This window comes from Gavialis gangeticus, unplaced genomic scaffold (genome assembly GCF_001723915.1).
Source record: "Gavialis gangeticus isolate Ggan-Ray unplaced genomic scaffold, GavGan_comp1, whole genome shotgun sequence".
Classification (NCBI taxonomy): Eukaryota; Metazoa; Chordata; order Crocodylia; family Gavialidae; genus Gavialis; species Gavialis gangeticus.
The window spans coordinates 69,015,459-69,035,661 of record NW_017729033.1 but is presented as its reverse complement, the minus strand read 5'-3'; the positions used below and the strand labels follow the sequence as shown (position 1 = coordinate 69,035,661).

The 20,203-nt window shown below is 42.5% G+C and overlaps 1 protein-coding gene across 5 annotated transcripts in view; it reads left to right on the top strand.

The window, feature by feature from the left end:
- FRYL (FRY like transcription coactivator) overlaps positions 1-20,203 on the top strand; it is a 376,409-nt gene that overhangs the window by 263,039 nt on the left and 93,167 nt on the right. For all 5 annotated transcript variants that reach the window (XM_019525974.1, XM_019525975.1, XM_019525976.1 and 2 more), the window contains 9 exons: positions 1,521-1,631; positions 3,945-4,099; positions 4,338-4,437; positions 6,871-7,039; positions 9,118-9,377; positions 10,778-10,918; positions 14,163-14,331; positions 15,171-15,255; positions 17,829-17,941. In XM_019525974.1, the coding sequence (XP_019381519.1) occupies positions 1,521-1,631; positions 3,945-4,099; positions 4,338-4,437; positions 6,871-7,039; positions 9,118-9,377; positions 10,778-10,918; positions 14,163-14,331; positions 15,171-15,255; positions 17,829-17,941 (1,303 nt within the window). The remainder of the gene's footprint in view (positions 1-1,520; positions 1,632-3,944; positions 4,100-4,337; positions 4,438-6,870; positions 7,040-9,117; positions 9,378-10,777; positions 10,919-14,162; positions 14,332-15,170; positions 15,256-17,828; positions 17,942-20,203) is intronic.

The window sequence follows — 20,203 nt, the reverse complement described above, 5'->3', positions numbered from 1 at the left end:
CCCCGCCACCCTGATGTATTGCCTGTGGGCCCCCAACCCATAGATTTACCTGTGGGAGCTGTTCTCCACTGCTGCCTGGCTGCCACGTGTGTGGACATGTTACTTCCAGCCTGCAAGAAAACTGATTACTGTGAATCATGGAAAAACTCCATGATTTTCTCCTTTAAAGGAGGAAATCAATGTTTTTTTGCAGCAAATGGAAAACCCAGATCCCTGGTCATCCCACCTTAAAGCTAAAAACCTTCTCTGACTGTTCCCTACCTGTACAGCTATGACTTCCCACTAGAGGGCTGATGAGCAGGGGCCGGACTAGAAGCTATAGCTGTGAGTGGCCACTAGAGGGCTGGTGAGCCAAGGCAGACTTCTGTCCCTGCTTTGGGGTGGGGGTGTGGTGGGTTGGTGGGCCAGGAACATGAACCTGGAAGGCAGAGAGTTAATGGGATAAGGGTAGGTAATTAAATGGGAGGTGGAAAGGAAATGGGGCTGGGGAAAGGGAAAGGAATAATGAAGGAAGTCAGTCACTGATAGATAAAATAAAAAAAATTAAAAAGAAAGAGGAAGTAAATTAAAGAAGGTCTCATGTTTTAACACACTGGGATTTGAAATTGGGGTGTGAAAGGTGCTGGTCATGCTTCCCAGGGTGTCTGGGAGGTGGGAGTGGTAAGGGAAGATACTTTTGAAGGAGCTACTGCCCCAGACCCAGAAAGGTAGCCCCTGCTAATGGGGACCTGATCTAACCCCCTACCTTGTTTCCCTCCCCCCACCCTCCCTAGACCCCACTCCTGGTCCCCTCCTTGCTCTGTAACTTGGCTAGCTGGAACGTTCTCTGCAGGCTGTTTGGATGAGGTTGCACCCCTGGGAGTGACAGGGGGAGTTGCCTTGGTGCCAGAACTGGCTTTTGGGCAGTAGAGTTCGGAGAGTGGAAATTCTGTTCACACAGAACAGGAGGGGTGGGGGAACTGTGTCCTGGGATGCTGGAGGACTGCTACTTAGGTGGCTCATCTGTGGGGAGTGGGCACCCATTAATGGAACATCAGCTGGGTAGCACAGATCAGAGATAAACCTGCCCTGGAGTAGTGTAACTTTAAACTGCCTTAAGTGTGCTTAAAACTAGTTTCAGGTTTAAATGTGTGATCAATCCAGGGGTTAATTGCTCCAGGAGCTGCTAAAATTAATGTGTAACAACATTCTGTGATGCATACAGGTTTATACTAGCTTTTCATGCCCACAGCTGCCAGTCTCTCAAAGAGATAGAATTTCATTATTGTTCCAGTCACAGCTCTGTGCAGTAATGCGTTATCTGCCCAAGTAGTGTGGTAGCTTTCAGAGCTTTTCAAGGGAGAGAAATCCTCCTGCCTAGGGATTTAGATGTGTAGGACTAGGTTTGCTTTTTATTGTATAAAATATTAAACAAAATTCCTCTTAGTTGTGCTGTCTGTGCAGATGTTAGAGTTGGATGTAGCTGCACCTTGCTTATTCTGGTTATTAAAAACGGATATTGTTTCAATTACTTTCTGAAGGCTATGTCTGCTGTACTGTGTTGTGGCCCTGTTGCAGATAACGTAGGACTCTCATCAGATGGCTATTTATACAAATGGCTGGATAATATTTTGGACTCGCAGGATAAAAAGGTAATGTGGTCAGTTGAATTGGCACAGATACTCTACACCAGATTGACTCTGACTGATTTGCAGTGGGTGCCCACTATGTGCTACGTACATTCTGAAAACTAAAGGAAGATGGCTTTGGCCTCCAAGTAGCTCACACTGAGCAAGCAGACAGAAATTAAGGGAAAGGGAATAGGAGTAACAGCAGGCAAATTGTATACAATGTGTAAACAAATCAAATTGATTCATTACATCATGAACAGCAGCACAGCAATAGTGGGTCTTTCAGAGACTTAAACAGGGTCAGTCTCCTAAGGTCCCTGGCAAACATTCATTTAATGTGGGAATGGGATCTGGTCCCAATCCCAACAGTGGTATATCCTGCCATGTCACGTGCACAGCAGGTAGTGTGATTGTTAGGGTTGGGGATCAGATCCCATCACGCTGTTGCTACTTGCCAGTGTAGGGGGAGACTGGGATCAACAAGTTGAAAGAGGAGTGCCTGCAGGTTTAGCAGGTCTAGCTGATTGTCATCTCTGGCCCCTAGTACGACATCAGGGATTCAAACTGGCTCCAGTGAGGTTTGGGCTACAGCTCACAATCAGCTGATTGTTGGCTTAAGCCCACACTGCACCAGGGCAGGTTTGGATCCTCAGCTTGGTGAGCTGACAGTTAGCAAATATTGGCCCCAACTGGGACAGCCCCAGGTCCAATTCAAGACCGGGTCAGGCTGACAATCAGCTGGCTGTGAAAACCCTGCACCTGATGGCTCTGGGGCTTCCCCTGCTTAGAGCCTCTGATCTCTGGCAACCCAGTCAGAGCTGTTGGACATGTGGTTTAAATGGTGGGGAAGTCTGGAGAGGCTTCTTCAGCCTGCTCTTTAGAGCTCCCTGGGTGCTCTAAACCTCTGCCCACTGTCTGGGTCCAAACACCCAGGAAATTTTCAGAAGTGCTCCTGCAGGGTAGCATTGTTTAAAGCTCCTTGTGTACTGGGACATGGTGTGAGGCACAAGCAGCTGGGGAGCCTGGAGTTCCTGGTTCCTCAGATGCCCATGTCTCACACTTTGAAGGGGCCCTTGCAGCTGTGGAGCAGGGAGCTCCCAGTTTCCTAGCTGCCACTTCCACAGGTGCTCCTGGAACTTAAAAATGCAGGCATGCAGCTGGGGCTCTCAGACTAGGGAGACACTCCGTGATGTTAGGTTTACAGTGCCTCTATCCCCATCTGCTTCTGGAGATCAAAGGGAGGGGGGTGCTGGGTCCAGGACCCAGTTGCTGCCCGTAGGCAGGTTCCACTGGTTGGGTAGGAGACAGCTATGTCCTGGGTCTGTCTTATATGCCAGATCTCTGTGCTCAGCTGAGTTTGGAATCTGTTTTGGGTCAGCCCTGACTTGCCACCTGTTCAGTTTGAGGCATAATACAAACAAGCCACAAAGATGTTACATGTTATATGCAGAATATCCATGTGGCACATGTGCTATACTGTGATGCCATAAATTGGCTTTAACATGTGGCCAAGTTACTATTTATCATGTGATTGAAACTTTAATTATGCACATGCTAAATGTAATGTGTGCAAGGGGCCAAAAGGAGACATTTTGCTAGACACTTTGGAGATATGTAGAAAGACTACATTTCTGCACTACAAAGGTTACAATATTAGGACTCCAATGCAGGAAAGCAGATAAGCATGTGTGTAGGCCTGTTCCTTAAGTTTTATTACAGTCAATGAATTTAGGCATACAACTAAGTGCTGTCCTGCATCCTATGCTTTCAGGACCAGACTCAGATTAAGATAGAACAAAAGTGAAATAAGAAACAATAGGAAGATAGGGTTTAAGTGATTCTCAGCCTGAGTGTTGTGAGATCCTTTGATGGGTTTGCAGAAGTGTGAGAAGCAAGGTGTGAGGGGATGCAGACTCAGGCTTGTCCCTGCCTAGTTGGTCCCCCACCCCCACTGCTTGCCCCCTCAAGGAGGTAAGCACTATAATAAATGCATTTAATTTTGAAATAAGGTGCTACCCACTTTACAAAAGTTCATGGAGGGAATCATTGAGTCTAAAGAGGTTGAGAACCACTGGCTTAAGAGGATAAAGAGAAACAAATTGTTTTATAAAGTTATATGGACCAACAGTACATAAGATTTAATTCTATGGAATTGATAAACACTTCAATTTCTTTAATGTTTATTTTAAACAGTGGCCTCTCTTTTTTTTTATTTAAAACTTTTTTTTGCTTTTAAATTAGTCTATTTATTTAATTTTTATAAATATATGTTGTAAACTGTTGCCTTTTTAACCTTTTTTTTGTAATTGAAATTGTTTCTTTTTTTTAATATAGGTTCATCAGTTAGGGTGCGAAGCAGTTATGCTGCTATTGGAGCTCAATCCTGACCAGAGTAACCTCATGTACTGGGCTGTGGACCGGTGTTACACAGGTTCCAAGCGGGTAGCAGCTGGCTGTTTTAAAGCCATAGCTAGTGTGTTCCAAAACAGGTAATAGAAAGATTTCCTAAACTTACAACCTTGTTTTCTAAATTGTAATTTTATGTAAAACTTTTTTTCCCCAAATGGTACATTTTACTGTTACTTTTTTTGCACTGTTGAACTTTTGAAAGCATTCATTATTTTATCCAAGACTTTAAGTGAACATACCTTTTACTTACTTAATTAATCTATATTTAAATTATCTGAATATAAATATGTTAAGTAAATATGTGCAATTCTTTCCCAGGGATTACCAGTGTGATACAGTGACCCTCTTAAATCTGATACTCTTTAAAGCAGCTGATTCAACTAGGGCTATCTATGAAGTTGCTATGCAACTATTACAGGTTTGTAAGCAGTCTTCATTTTATAATATTTCATGTTTTAAAATGAATTACTCTTGTGTATTAGCAAATATAATTCTAGTATTGTTCAGATTTATTTTTCAGTAGTAACATGTTATATGAACATGAGAATATAAGTGCATTATATTTATTCCATTTATATTAAAGACTTGGTGCAGTCCTTTGGACTGACTAAATTTGCAGATTACACCATATTATGGGAAAGCGCAATCGCAGTAGAGGATAGGCTGGCAATTCAGGCTGACCTGGACAGGCTTGCAGGGTGTGCTGATCAAAACCTGATGATATTCAACACAGAGAAATGCAAGGTGCTCCACTTCAGGAGAAAAAAACCCACATCATACTTATAGTCTCGGCAGTGCTACACTCACTAGCACCACAACTGAAAGAGACTTGGGGGTCATGATCAACCACAAGATGAACATGTGCCCCCAGTGTGATGCCACAGCTGGCAAAGCAAATAAAACTTTGGCTTGCATCTACTGATGCATCTCAAACGAGCCCCAAGAAGTCATTCTCCCACTTTACTTGGCTTTGGTGAGGCTGCAGTTAGAGTACTGCTTCCAGTTCTGGGCTCCTCACTTTAGAAAGGATGTGGCGATGCTTGAGGGAGTCCAGAGGAGAGCCATGCACATGATTAGAAGTCAAGAGGAGGCCTTATGAGGAGAGGCTTAGAGGCATGAGACTCTTCAGCCTGGAAAAGCGAAGGCTCAGGGGTGACTTGGTAGCAGCCTATAAGTATATAAGGAGTGTGCATCAGGAACTGGGAGAACATCTGTTCACCAGGGCACCCCAAGGGAAGACAAGGTCTAACAATCACAGATTGCTGGAATACTGTTTTAGACTGGACTTAAGGAAAAACTTCTTTACCATCCAGAGTCTGGAATAGACTCCCCCCCAGAAGTGGTGCAAGCACCTACCCTGGATGCTTTTAAAAAACACTTGGATGCTTATCTTGCTGGGGTGATCTGACCCCAACTGACTTCCTTGGGCAGGGGACTGGACCCGATGATCTTGCCAAGGTCCCTTCCAGCCCTAATGTCTATGAAATCTTAGCTGGTGTGTAATAACTTTAGTGGAGCTATGGCTATTTATACAACCTGAAGATATGGGTCCATAGTATTTTCTTTTAAATAAATAGAAAATCTAGAGTGAGGATTCCTGATAAGTTGTGTGAATGAAGTGTCATACAGCAGTGCTACATGTTCTTAAGAAAAGAAAGCCCATAGAAAAGCACAATTCTGTCCTTGTTACCCATTTTCTCCAGTAGCACAGAAGTCTGCTTCTAGCCTTTTTCATGTGGCCAGTGTTTTGCCTGCTTCCCTTGCACTTGCTGGAGAGGGGACAGTAGACAGTATCAGTGTCCACTTACTCCTTTGTATCCTTTCGTAAAGTCTGAAAGGACTGTACAAAGGTGTGATGCATCTTATTTAGTGATATGCAGCTGTGTGGCCGCAGAGCTCAGGGGAAGGGGGAGGATTTCCAAAAAAAAAAGTGCTTGCTGTTGGCAAAACTCCCACTGAATTCAACAGGAATTTTATTGCTGGCTTCAGTGGATGCAGAGGTAAGCTTACCAAGGGCCAGATTCTGTCCCACATATTAGGTGCCTAAGGCCATGGACAGGCACTACATTTGTAGTGAGAAATATTCTCTTCTAGCGCTGCAAAAAGTGAGCATACAACTGTTCAGACAGCTTGTTGTGGAAAACATGGCAATTTGTGAAATGTTAGCTCTTTCAACAGCAATGTCTCAGCAGCACAGTTTTCCAGTGCCTTGTGTGGTATCCTGAAAAACAATTAACATAAAAGGTGAACGACTTCTCTTGCTCACAGCCTTTTGTGAGTTGTCTTAAGGCTGAGAAGGTGTGTTACACAAGTAGGGATATTAAATTTTTTCAGAGACTTGAGCAGTGTGAAGTAGGATTGCATTTAAGTTTGTAAAAGTTGGAATAGGATCTTGCCGCAAGTGTTTTTGAAATTCTCCCCATCCGTCCTGAAGTGAATGTCCGTACTTAAAACTAGCCAGACTAAAGCCAAAACAGTGCTAACTGCAACTTTCCTAGCTTCTCTCAGTCTTGCCACTTCAAACTTACTTGCATTACCTCACAAAGTCATTTTGAGCAGGATCTATATTAATCAGGAAAAAAGGATTTGGAAATATCCATTAAGCTCTATCATTTCAACCTTCATTATGGCAAATATATATTCAGTGCAATACCACTTAAAAACAGATGTTTGAAAATGATAGCTATGACTTGTTTTAATGCAAAGAAACCCAGATAGCCAAGAATTTATGGCTCCTTCATAGCTAGAACTTTTTAAATTATGGCCCAAAATATATATTGTGTTTTGGTAGAGGAAAACCTTTTTATCATAACTCTATTTAGTTTCAAGTGCTTGAATTTTATTTCTACAGATCTTGGAACCCAAGATGTTTCGTTACGCTCATAAACTGGAGGTTCAGAGAACTGATGGAGTATTAAGTCAGCCTTCTCCTTTGCCACACCTGTACTCTGTGTCATATTATCAGTTGTCAGAAGAATTGGCAAGGACATATCCTGAGCTAACTCTTGCCATCTTCTCAGGTGATGTATAGTGGTAACATGCCTTAAAATTTTAAAATCCTTTCTCCAGCTAGGTCACTACATCTAAAGCCAATGTAATTATGGGTGGAGGAAGCTAAGTTTATCATATGGCAATTTTTACCTTTTCAAATCTGAATAAAATGACAGAAACAATGTTTTTCAAGTGAAACAGTTGTTTTGACTGACCGACTAACCAGGCCATGAAAGTATCATCTCTGGTACTAAAACTGTTTTTTACTATGCTTTTAAAAATGTTCTCTTTAGCTCTCGCATCTTTGTATTTTCTTCTTTGCTGTATATATCCTAAAAGAGCATCACTGTAACATCCTAAACAGTGGCTCCCATGGACTAACATAGCACATCTGGTATTGTAGGTCATAAAGGGTGCCGACAGACATGGGGAGGGGGTTGGAAAAAATCCAGCACTTTACCAGAAGAGATAGCATGTTAGTTTAACCCAGCTCTGCAGCATCCGTATAGACCGGGTGCTTCCGTGGGGCTTTTTGGTGCTTTTATCTAATAACTAATTGAATCAGCTGCTAGATAAAAGCGCAAAAAATCCTTGCTGATGTGCCCAGTGTATGCAGACGTTGGGCAAGGTGGGTCCAATTAATGGGATGTCTCTTCTGAGCATGCACTGTGCTTGGTATAGGAGCATGCCGAACTTAAAAGCGCCATTTTTTTTCCACGTCTGTAAGCAGTCAAAATTATTACGGAATAGGGCTGGAAGGGACCTCAGAGGACAATCTAGTCCAATGTCCTGCCTGAAACAGGATCATCTGTATCCAAACCATTTCATACAAACCATAATCTAAACTCTATGCAAGACAACCATCAACCCTGACACAACCTAGACCTAAAACCCTAACCCGCCACAGGTAAAGCAGAGACAGTATGAGACAATGTCTTGCTTTTATAAAATGTTGTTAGTATATACTCAAAAGATCCCAGGTGGAGGGACATGCCCCCTGCTGCAGAGAAAGGCAAAACCCCCCATAGTCCATATCAGTTTAACCATGGGATAAAATTCCTTTCTGACCCCAAATATGGTGATTGATGCTGACCTTGAGTGGAGGAGCAAGACCCTTTAGCCAGGAACCTTTGGCTTTGGTCCTAGCAGGACCATTGGCACAGCCTAGTCAAAGTCCCCAGTCTTGACTGCAGACTCCCCAGGCTGCTGGAGACTCACAAGCACAGCTGAATGTGCGAGCTATCCCTGGTTGGATGCCTGGCATGCGGGAGCAGTGCCCAAATAATATATTTTTTATTTTTTAAGTCCAAATTTCAAACAAGTCTGTCTCAGGTCTCTGCAAAGCTTATCCTTTAGAAAGATTATGAAACTACAGTAAAACATTCTTTATTTTGTTCTTAACACATTTTTGAGCTACTATCTTAAGGAAAGAGACTGCTTTATTAAGTTTTTTGTAGAGAAAGGACAGCTATTCTTTGAATTGATGGAATCATGAAGTCATATGCATTTGTTAAAGCACTAATCCTGGAAAGATTAATGCACATGCTTAATTTTACATATTAAGTAAAATCTTGGCCCTTCTTGAAGTCAATGGGAGTTTTGCCATTCACTTAAGGGGGCCAACATTTCACCTGCTGATTTTAAGTATATGTGTAAGCCTCTACAGACTCGAAACCCATGTCAATTTTAGAGATACTAAGAAGTTCCTCTTAGTTTAATAAATTGTCAGTTATAAAATGAAAAAAAATGACAAAACTGTTTTTCTTATTTCTTTTTAATTTACTAATATGAAAACCTAACATTTTAATTGGTTTTCAGTTTATTTTTAATTAACACACATTTATTTAACAAAGAACATTTTACTACAGTTTAAAATGGAAACTTATTATCTGCAGTATTTGACCTTTAAAATGTAATTTTGTTTAGGAAAGAATCCATTTAATTGAAATCCATTGCTTTTATTAGGATTATTGGGGGAAGGTTGTTCTAGTTGTTTAAACAAAACTTTAGTGTGAAATATTGAAACTATAAATATGTCATACAGAGACCTTTCTAGTAATATTTATAGATTTGCATTTTTATGTATGCAATTTACTTTAAATGACAGAGGTAAGCCAGAGAATTCAAACAGCACACCCTGCTGGAAGACAGGTGATGCTACATTATTTGCTACCATGGATGAACAATATTGAGCTGGTAGATTTGAAACCCTTGCCAACAATCCGACGACAAGATGAAGATGAAGATGATTCCTTGAAAGACAGAGAGCTAATGGTAAACAGCAGACGCTGGCTACGAGGAGAAGGCTGGGGATCACCACAGGCTACTGCTATGGTTTTAAATAATCTGATGTATATGACAGCAAAGGTAAACATCAATCATATAGTGTTCCATATTATTTGCTTCACTGGGTTGTTAAATCAAGAGTTGGAGGAGATACTCTGTAGGGTGCTTGATACCAATTAGTTTTCATTGGCAAGCTGCCTTAAGTAGCAGAAAATTCTTACTTTTGTTTATGCAAAAATCATTTTCAAAAACCATTTCTCCAAATAAACCGGTGTCTAGAAAAAAGCTTTTGTGTGCATTCTGAGGAATATTAAATGAAATTCATTGCATGCAAGGTTGTTTTAAATTGGACTATCTCAATGATCTGTGGTTTCAAACTGCTGTCCGAAAGTGTAGCTTTCTAGATAAACAGATAATCCGTTCATATAATTATAAAAATATTGAAAACCAGGTTGGTTTCCCCAGATTGTGTGAGGTTTTTTGTTGTTTGTGTCCTCTCTTGCTGTATTTTCTCCTCAGTCATTCTTTGCCTTCTGGCCTTCAAGTAAACCGATTGCATCCCAGACTGCATCCTTCCTCTTCCCCAGAAACACTAGGTTCTGTGAATATTGGGTGGAGGGGATCTTTCCTCTCCTTTCTCTTCTAATATCTATAACATTAAGTAAGGTAGAATTGTAGATCCTGTTGCTGGTAGTTATCTGTCCGCTTGCTATCTGTCCACTTTCCCGGTATCAGTTATTTTTCCTATTACGGCAGACTCAACAGGGAAATAGTGAAGGTAAGAGTGAGTTCTAGCATTACTAGCTCTTAGTAGGGAGAGGTTGCATTTCACAATTAAATATCTCTGGAACTTGGCAGCCACAAGTCTCCACAACGTTGGTCAGGACTGTCAGTAGATGGAATGCATTGGTTAAACTCAAAAAAGTTCCAGTCAGATTTGAATAGCTGGCAGCCATGTTTTGTACACAACTTGTTACTTCGCTTGCTGTAGTGATCCTCCAGTAAACATGAGGAATGTATTAAAGAGGAGGAGCACACATGGAAGCTTTGGTGTATGGCAATGGCTAAAGCAAACATACAGAGCCACTCCATGTGGCCTGCTAAGCTACCAATATACTAGGGAGTTCAGTGGTTGTGGTCAGGGGTGGGTATGAGTTGCCAAGGCCCTATGACCCCTGTGGCCATGGCCATCAGCAGCAGGGTTGGGAAAGGAGGAGGAGCAAGTGAGGATTGTGCCCATGCGGCCCTAGCTCGTCCTTCTGCCTCTTCGCCTGCTGCCATGGCAGTGAGGCCACCTGGTCTGCAGCTGCTTGCTCTACTGCCACTGCCACCACCACTGCTGCCTCTGAGCTAATTAAGTCTCCAAGGTGTCACCCTTTCCTACCTCCTGCTTGATTTATTCAGTGGAAGATCCTTAATCTGAAGTTATTGTGGTATTGTTATCAGGCTTTACATAAGGATATCCTAATTTTGTTTTCTAGTATGGTGATGAAGTGGCATGGTCAGAGATAGAAAATGTCTGGACTACTCTAGCAGACAGCTGGCCAAAGAATCTGAAAATAATTCTGCACTTTTTGATCAGCATCTGTGGAGTGAATAGTGAACCAAGTCTCTTGCCTTATGTAAGTGTTTGATACTGCAGTCCTCCATCATACCCTTACTTTTAAATTTTGATTTGATGTGTAGCAACTCTTCATTGAAGATTACTAAATAGGCCACCCTGATTCTGCTGCCAGCTCTACAGCCAGCTGCAGCAGACCCACAAGGTGGGTTCCCATGGGCGGTCCCTGGTGCCTTGTTTGCTTCCCCTTTACTACTGGGTAAGGTGCTGTGCCTTCCATGACAAAAATATTGGAGGGTGGTGGGGGGATGATGTGATTCTGTTTAACCCCTTCCCACCATACTCTCAAGAGTGCAGGGCTGCCCAGCTTCTATGGCTGAGCTTCCTCTGCTGTACCAGAGGGAGCTGGCACAGCTGCCATGTTAACGATAACATTCTTACCAGCCCAGGCCTTGCATACCATTCAGTGGCTCCTTCTGCCATAAGTGACACACATGACACAGGTTGTCCATCCCTAGTGAATTGCAGCATGACACTTGAGAACTCCAAAACGTTTTCTACTTTTCAGTATGTGTTCACGTGTAGATACAAAGCTAGCAAGCAACTACATTTTCTGTTCTCATTCTTCACGTCTCTCTGACTTTTGGCTTAATGTGATGGTAGTAAACTTTTGCTTATATGAATTCGATTTTTTTTTCTTTTGAATTTTACCTAGTTGGCCTGTGATAATGATAATACCTGTTGTTTGTTATCAAAAAGTAATGCAGTCATTTTTCTCTTGATCAGTCTAGATTGATCCTTCTTGTCACAGTTTCAAAGGGAAAATGTCTTGTAATTTTGGCAACAGTAAATGCAATATTTTGTTCAACAGAAATGTTAAGTCAGAGTTTCGTTTGTACCCAGTTTCTTTTACATGTCCTAAGAAGGAAAGCCATGGAGGAGATAATTAAATTAGTTATAGCCTCATCCTGGAGATGGCTCTATATCAACTTCAGCACTTATGTGCTTTAAGACTTCCTAGGGAACACCTGCTCTGTAGTGCCGTGCATGGTAATATCCTTGAATGAACCATGTCAGCCAGGGATTATCAAGTAGCATCATCTTTTAGATGAACAAATGAGAAGGAAGACTTTCTTCATGTACAGGTTTCCTAATCTAGTGAGGAAGGCTTTAAACTTGACTTCAGAAAAATAGATTTAATAAACTCGGGGAACTGGTGGGCAAGTTCCCCTGGGAAGCAAGTCTGAAGGGAAAAGGAGCCCAGGACTGCTGGCTGCACTTTGAAGAAGCCATATTAAGGGTGCAGAAGCAAGCAGTCCCAATGCAACAAGTCAGCAGCAGGGCCAGTTGTAATTCACCCCAAGTTACTAAAGGAATTGACTGATGTAACTTCACAGCCATTGGCTATCCTCCTTGAGAACTCATGGAGAGTTGGGTAAGATGCCCTATGATTGGAAAAGGGCAAATATAGTGCCCATTTTTAAGAAAGGTAAGGAGGATAGAATCATAGATCTGTGAAATTACAGACCTGTCAGTCTCACCTCAATGCCTGGCAAGATTATGGAACAGGTTCTCAAGGAATCTGTTGTGTAGCACTTAGAGGAGAACCAGGTGATCAGGAAGAGCCACCACAGATACACCAAGATCATGTCATGTCTGACCAACCTGATTTCCTTCTATGATGAGGGGACAGGCTCTGTGGATGAAGGAGAACATTAGATGTGATATACCTTGACTTCAGTAAAGCTTTTTGACATGGTCTCCCATGACATTCTCATTAAGAGGCTAATGATATACAGACTAGATGACGGTATTGTAAGGTGGGTACATAACTAGTTGGATCATATGCTCAACGAGTAGTCATCAATGGCTCGATGTGTGGTTGGGAGGAGATATCAAGTGGGTTGTCCAGGGTCTGTCCTGGGTTCAGTATTGTTTAATATCTTTGATTTGGACCATAGGATTGAGTACATGCTTAATAGATTTGTGGATGACTCCAAATTGGGTGGAGTTGCAAACACTCTAGAGGGCTGGGTTAGGATTCAGAATGACCTAGATAGGTTGGAGTCTGCAGTCGATCAGATGAGATTCAACAAAGACAAGTGCAAAGTCCTGCACTTGGAGTTGGATATCTGAATGCACAAATACAGATGGGGAATGACTGGCTAGGCTGTAGTACTTCAGAGAAGGACAGTGCTAAATATGAGCCAACAGCTGAATATGAGCCAAAAGTTTGTTCTTGGTCTCAAAAAAAACAAACAACCCCCCCCCCACCCCCCAAATCCACAGTATACTGGGTATTAACAGGAGAGTCTTGCAAATCAAGGGAAGTGATTTTTCTGTGCTATTCAGTACAGGTGAGGCCTCATCTGAAGTACTGTGTCCAGTTTTGTGTCTTCCACTTCAGGAAGGATGTAAACAGATTGGTAAGACTCCAGCACAGAGTGACAAAAGTGGTTAGGAGCTTTTAGCAGAGAAAAGATGAGCTTTTTCTGTGACTGTAGGGAACAGACTTAGGAGCAATGGCCTCAAATTCCAGCAGAGGAAATTTAGGTTGGAGATTAGGAAGCACTTTCTGACTAGGACAGTGGTCAAGCATTGAATCCAGATAGAAAAGTTTTGAAATTTCCATCTCTGGATATTTTCAAGAGCCAGTTAGATTGACACTTGGCTGGGATGGTTTAGTCGGGAATGTTCCTGCCTTGAGCAGTGGGCTGGACTAGGGGACCCCATAAGGTCCTTCCAGCCCTGCTTTTCTATGATCTTAAGAAATTATTCATTTACTGTATGGATCATAATGCCATAGGGGTCATAGAAGGTTGTCTACTCTGTCCATCCACCACTTTATACTTGTTCTGTTTAATCAGGAGAACCTGAAAGTGAAATTGGTTAAAAACCATACATTTTCATATTCCGTTTAAAATAAATTAGAAAAATATAAACTCTGGCAAAAATGGTGAAAAATCTAATTATATAAACATGTTTATATTAATAAGCCAGCATCTTACAAGTAAGGACATTAGATTTGTTTTTTACTTTTATGAAATTTCAGTAAAGCATCTTATCTCTGTGTCATAGTTCTAATATTTATTGCAGTTATTAATCTAGAACTGCTTAGATAGCTTTTGCCTGTATTATTAAACTAGAATGGGTTATACAAGTCTTCCCTTACAATAAGAAGTAGATGGTGTGTTTCTAAAGGGAAAGGCTTATGGTGTGCCTCTCATAGTATTTTTTTTTTCCCTGTTTTTAAACATAAGTTACTAAAATAAGACATTAAATTGCCTTTCATTCTTTAATTGCAGGTAAAGAAAGTAATTGTCTATTTGGGTAGAGATAAAACAATGCAGTTATTGGAAGAACTGGTGAGTGAACTACAGCTTACAGATCCTGTCAGCTCTGGAGTCACTCATATGGATAATCCACCGTATTACCGCATCACTTCCAGTTACAAAATTCCTTCTGTCACTTCAGGTAAAAATAAATTTTACTGGGTTATTACTGTGTTTCAGAGGTTAATATATAATTGTGAGTTAGTTACCCCAAATACAAAGGGGTATACATAGATACCAAATATAGTCTCTAATTAAAAATAAATTTTATTACCTTGCCATTTTTTGTGCATCTGAAGTTCTCACTAAAGTTAACGAATAGAAGATTGACCTTAAAAGATTACTGATTTAATGCACATCAATTTTGCATGCATCTTGTCGTCTGGGTCTCGTCTACACTCAACATTTGCACTCTTTTTCTTTTTTAATAAGTTGAACGTGCAGGAAATCTTACATAAGCTTATATATATTTATTTTAAATTGGTAATTTAACAGCATGGGCACGTAGGCAAATTAAATTAAGGTGGAGCCAATGGGGCTGGGGACTTGCTCCTCTTGAATCCAACAAAAAAGAATCTGAAGATTTAAAAGGACACTTAAATACTACCTGCATAATCCTGGTTTACACTGAGCTCTGTGGAAGACAGCTCTCCAAAGCAGCCTGGGCAACCATAATAGCTACTTCTCTTTACTCTGAACAGTGAATGAATTCTGTGCTTTGCCTCTTTGAGGCTCAGCGCACAATCTCACCCATGTCATCTTGTCTATCTGTAAAGCACCTAACATACACATAGCATTAAATAATAACAGGGGCCCAGTTCAAAGAAAATATAGACCCAGGATTTGCAGATAAATTAATTTACAACAATCCTTAAACACTGCTTAAGGTTGTTTTTATATTGTTTTGTTTTCTGTTTGGAGGGAAGGGACTTCCCCTTTCAAGTTATTCTTAACTTTTTTCTCCTTGTCCTTAATTTACAGGTACCACTTCCAGTAGCAATACAATGGTAGCTCCCACAGATGGCAATCCTGAGAATAAGCATGCCAAAGACAGTATTGAGGAGAAGTAAGTATTAAAGTAAAAATACCTAGATTACTATTGCAACTAACCTGGTAACTAATACAACTAAACTGCATCCTGATGACTTGTACTGTGTCTATATTGCAAGTAAGGTGTGACTGCAGCTTATGTAGACATGCTTGTATTCAGTTTTAAACTGGTTGACTCAGGAACCAGCAACAGGACAGCCATGAGAGCCTGAAATTCAATAGTGGCTGCAAAACCCACCTGAAAAGCTGAATAAGTGCCGTGGTCATTACCAGTCTTCATACAGTTGTGGCTACATAGTTATTACTGCCTAATCTAGATAGGTTAAAGCTAGGCTCATATGTGTTTATCTTTGTGACAGTCACATCTTAACTGCAGTATAGACATACCCTTAAGTTTGCAGTGAAGCCCCTTCTGCAGCTCTCACTGTACCACTGCCCGAGAGGCAGGCTCCCAACACTCCCGCCTCCTCCCGCTTAGCAGCGCCTACTATAACTCTTCCTAGGCTGCCCTGATGCATCCTCCCACAGGCTGCCAGGGAGGGATGTGCCTGCACATGGGGGAGCAAAGGGTGGGGAGAACAGGGGAGCGCTGTGGGATGGGGAGCCACCAGCCCTGCCGTACCAGGCGCAGCCACAGCTGGAGGGGCAGGGAACAGCACCATCGCTTCGGCTCCTTGCTGCAGCTGCATCAAAGCTGCTTGGCCAAGGAGAGCCTGAGGTGAGAGCAGTGAGGCCAGGATTGCACTGCACCCACTCCCCTCCTCTCCCAGCCTGTTGCAGTCTCTCCTTCCCACTGTAGGACATCATTAGGTCAGTCTTTGTCCTGCAGCCCAGCAGCCTGGTTGCACGCATGTGTCTGGTTCTGTGTCTGGTTTTGTGTGTGCATGTGCATCTTTGCGTCTGGTTCTGGGCATGTGTGTGTGCGCTTGTGTGTCTGGTTCTGTTTCCGCACGTGGTTCTACTGTGCACATGTGCGGTTCTCTTGTATGCATGCATGTGTGGTTCTCCATGTGTCTTGTTCTCAGTGTGCGTGCATGTGTGTCTGGTTCGTTCTCTCTCCCTCCTCCTTTTTTCTCTTTTCTTTCTCTTTCGTTTTTCCTTTCTCCTTCCCTCTTTCTCTCCCTCTATTTTCTCTTCCTCTTTTTTTCTTCTTTCTCTCTTTCTCTCTCTCTTTCATCACAACATGCTTAACAAAAAAAGAATACACAACAGCAAAGGTAGTGCATGAAGTTTTGTTTTATTGTCACCAGGTTTAGAATTTTTAGAAAAGCTGGTATTTACTGTAAAAACAAAACAACATCCCCCCCACATGTATGTTTTAATATGCAGTGTGTCCTGCCACCTACCCCTAGCCCCAGTTGTGTTTTTCTAGCGTGCCAGCACTCTGGCACCTTACAAAGTAGATGTTGAAGTTTTTTCGGCACTTCAGCTAAAAGTGTTGCCAACCCCTGTTCTGTAAGTATTTTAACTATTTACGTATACTGGTATAAGGTCCTGTGTGGACACTCTTATTGCAGAATGCTCATACTCATACAGGTATAACTTTCTGCATGATTTACAGCTGTTTTTAGGGAAGACATTCATTGTAGTATTCTGAATTGTGCTTTTAGGAGATACAGTACCAAACTCAGAATCCACAAGGAGGGGGTAAATAAAAGATGGGTTGTAGATACTCTCTTGCCCTGCTGACCTGTGGGCTGTAGAGATCTTCAAAGTAACTTGAACAGTTCAGAAGGTCTGGCTAAACTCCCATAGCCTTTTTCAGTAGTAACATCCAGGTATCTACAGTGGTGCTTTCTGTGATCTGCTCCATGATATGGCCCTTTGGGGCATATGGACTGCAGGGTCCTTTGAAAGCAGCCTAAGTGCTGGTGCCAACGGAGTCTTCCTGTCTTTGGAAATTGTGCTTTTAGGGTTCATTATGTTGCCTTTCTTTACAGCATGAAGTGGAAATGAGGATTTTTGTCATGAATAGCTGTGCTAATTCAAGCTGATCTTGCTCTTCACTAAAAGTCAATATTGACTTCACTGTTTTAATGAAGAGTAAGATCAGCTTGACTAAGCTCATTGGGGTTTGCAAAATGCCTATTAAACTCTGAATTCATAACTCTCTTATTTCCCTTGAAATGATTAACCTTGGTTTTACTTCAGTTAATATTTATCTTTGATCAATAAGATCTAATATTAACATTTAAGAAAGTCAGTAAGTGCTTATGGTGTTACTACAAAAACATCATTTATTATGCATGTATTACTGAATATGCACATTACATAAACATTGTATTCAGCTACATATTAATGCAATTGTTTTAACGGAATATATTTTCACAGTGGACTGTCTAGTTGAGATGCCTAAACTGGTATTACTGCAATGTGGAATCAGTTCCTGACAGATTTAATAGAGGGATGAAGTTTAATTTGCTACTACATGAAATATTTTTTTTTTATGAATGGTCTTCGCTGAGAAATTTTTTTTGCATTATATATAGCTACCTTGAAATGAGCTACCTTACTCTAAGGCACTGAATAGTTAAATCATTTTACCATAAAATATGCCTGTTACTAGCACTAGTGTGTTCATTCCTGCAGCTATGTACATCTAGACATCTACAGTGGATTGAACAGTAATCTGAACCGCCAGCACCACAGGCTAGAATCTCGGTACAGTAGCAGCTCTGGAGGATCATACGAAGAGGAAAAAAGTAATTTTTAAAACATCTTTAACTGAATATAGTCTGGAATTTTCACAAATAAGTATTAGAATCTGTTAGATAAAGGTTGCAGAAGATGTAGTATTGGGAGAGTGACTGAATACTCTATAGAAGAGGAATTGAGAGAGGCTGCTTTCTCTGTTTTTTTGGCTATGTCTGAAATGTTAGTCATCAATTTTGTTGAGTCTTTCTATGTAATTTTCTTTCTAATTGCTGAACCTCTGGCACCTTCCAGTCCTTACCTATGCGGCTGTTGCTCTAAAGTTCATGCATTATTTCATTTTATTTTAAAGTTTTTTATCTGACATCCTAGCTTAGCCTTCATACATCTTAACCCACAATCTCCTGTCCACAGTCACCAATAAACCATTCTCATCCTCCCTGCAAATCACAGTTCTGATAGTGCAGGGCTATTCCTGATGTGGCAAAAATTCCCAGTCACTACATTAACAGTTCTGGAGAACCATATGAAGAGGATAGCAGCCACCCATCGCCATAACCCCCACTCCCAGTGCTGCTGCTGCCCTCCTGGAGTGCAGCCCCGACCCACCCTGCCTGCCCTGTGCAGATCTGAAGGTACAGGCCCTCCTGCCAAACCCTCCCAGACAAGCGGTCAGAGCAGCAGTGGGAGCCGCCATATGAATGGGCAAGCACTGTATGAGCGTTGCATGGTGGCAGAAGCCACCTGCGCCTCCCAGACCAGCTGCAGTTCCATCCTGCACTCCTTCCAGGAGCAGTCCTGCGCTGCACCGGCCCCAGCCCGGCCCACCATGTGCAAATCCAGGGGCCCCCCCCCCCCATGCCCTCCAAGGGTGTATGCAGCAGCGGGAGCTGCCTGCACCTCCCAGACAAACTGCGGCTCCGTCCTGTGCCTGCTTCAGCCCGACTCCCTCTCTCCCTCATTGCAGGCATCTACAGGAGTGGGGCTAGTGCCATGGTCTGGGAGCCAACCCTTCCCGGCCTGGTACCAGGCTGTGGCCCAGTGGTTGGGAAACCCTGCAGTAAAGGACCCACACTTTCCCTGACCGGCCTCTTGCTACCAACATACTTGTAGAAACCCTTCTTGTTACCTTTCACATCCCTTTGTTAGCTGCAACTCCAGTTGTGCTTTGGCTTTCCTGATTTCATCCATGCATGCTCGAGCAATGCTCTTATATTCTTCCCTAGCTATTTGTCCAAGTTTCCACTTCTAATAAGCTACCCTTTTGTGATTTATTTTGCTGAAGGGTTCCCTGCTAAGCCAAGTTGGCCTTCTGCCATTCTTTCTAGTCTTCGTGTGCATCAGGATGGTTTGTTCCTGTACTCTCAGTAAGGTTTCTTTAAAGTACAGCCAGCTCTCCCAGACTCCAGTTCCCCTTAAACTGGCTTCCCAGGGGATCCTTCCCGTGAGTTCCCTGAATGAGTCGAAGTTTGCTCTTCTTAAGTTCATGGCGCTTACTCTGCTGCTCTCCCTCCTTCCTTTCCTCAGGATGCTGAACTCTGCCATCTCGTGGCCACTGCTGCCCAAGTTGCCATCCACTACGACATTCCCAGCAGTTCATCCCTGTTTGTGAGCAGCAGGTCAAGAAAAGCATGACCCCTAATTTGCCACTTCACCACTTGCACCAGGAAGTTGTCCCCAGTATTCTCCAAAAACTTCCTGGATTGCCTATGCACTGCTGTATTGTCCTCCCAGCAGACTTCAGGGTGATTGAAGTCCCCCATGAAAACCAGGGCCTGTGATCAGGAAACTTCTGCTAGCTATTTAAAGAAAGCCTCATTCACAACTTCCTCCTGGTCTGGTTGGTGGTCTGTAGTAGACCCCCATCACAGTGTCACCATTGTTGCTCTCCCCTCAGGCTTGCTGAGAGACTCTGGGTTAAGGTCAATTTCCAGTTTCATATTGGAGGTCTGGACAATCATATGGCTCTTTTCCATAAAATGCAACTGCTCCTCCTCCTTCTCCCCTGTCTGACCTTCCTGAACAGTTTGTACCCATCCATGACAGTGCTCCAGCCGTGTGCGCTCCCACCAAGTCTCTGTTGTTTTGGCCACGTCATATTTCCATGACTTCCAGTTCTTCCTGCTTGTTTCCCAGGCTCCATTCACTCGTGTACAAGCACCTGAGGTAACTAGTTGATTGCCCTGATTTCTCAGGAAGTATGAGAGCACCCCCCTGTTGCCGTACCCTGCTTGCTCTTCCTCCAGGTCTCCCACTTCCCCAGTTACCTTAGGACTTTGGTCTCCATCCCCTGGCAAACCTAGTTTAAAGCC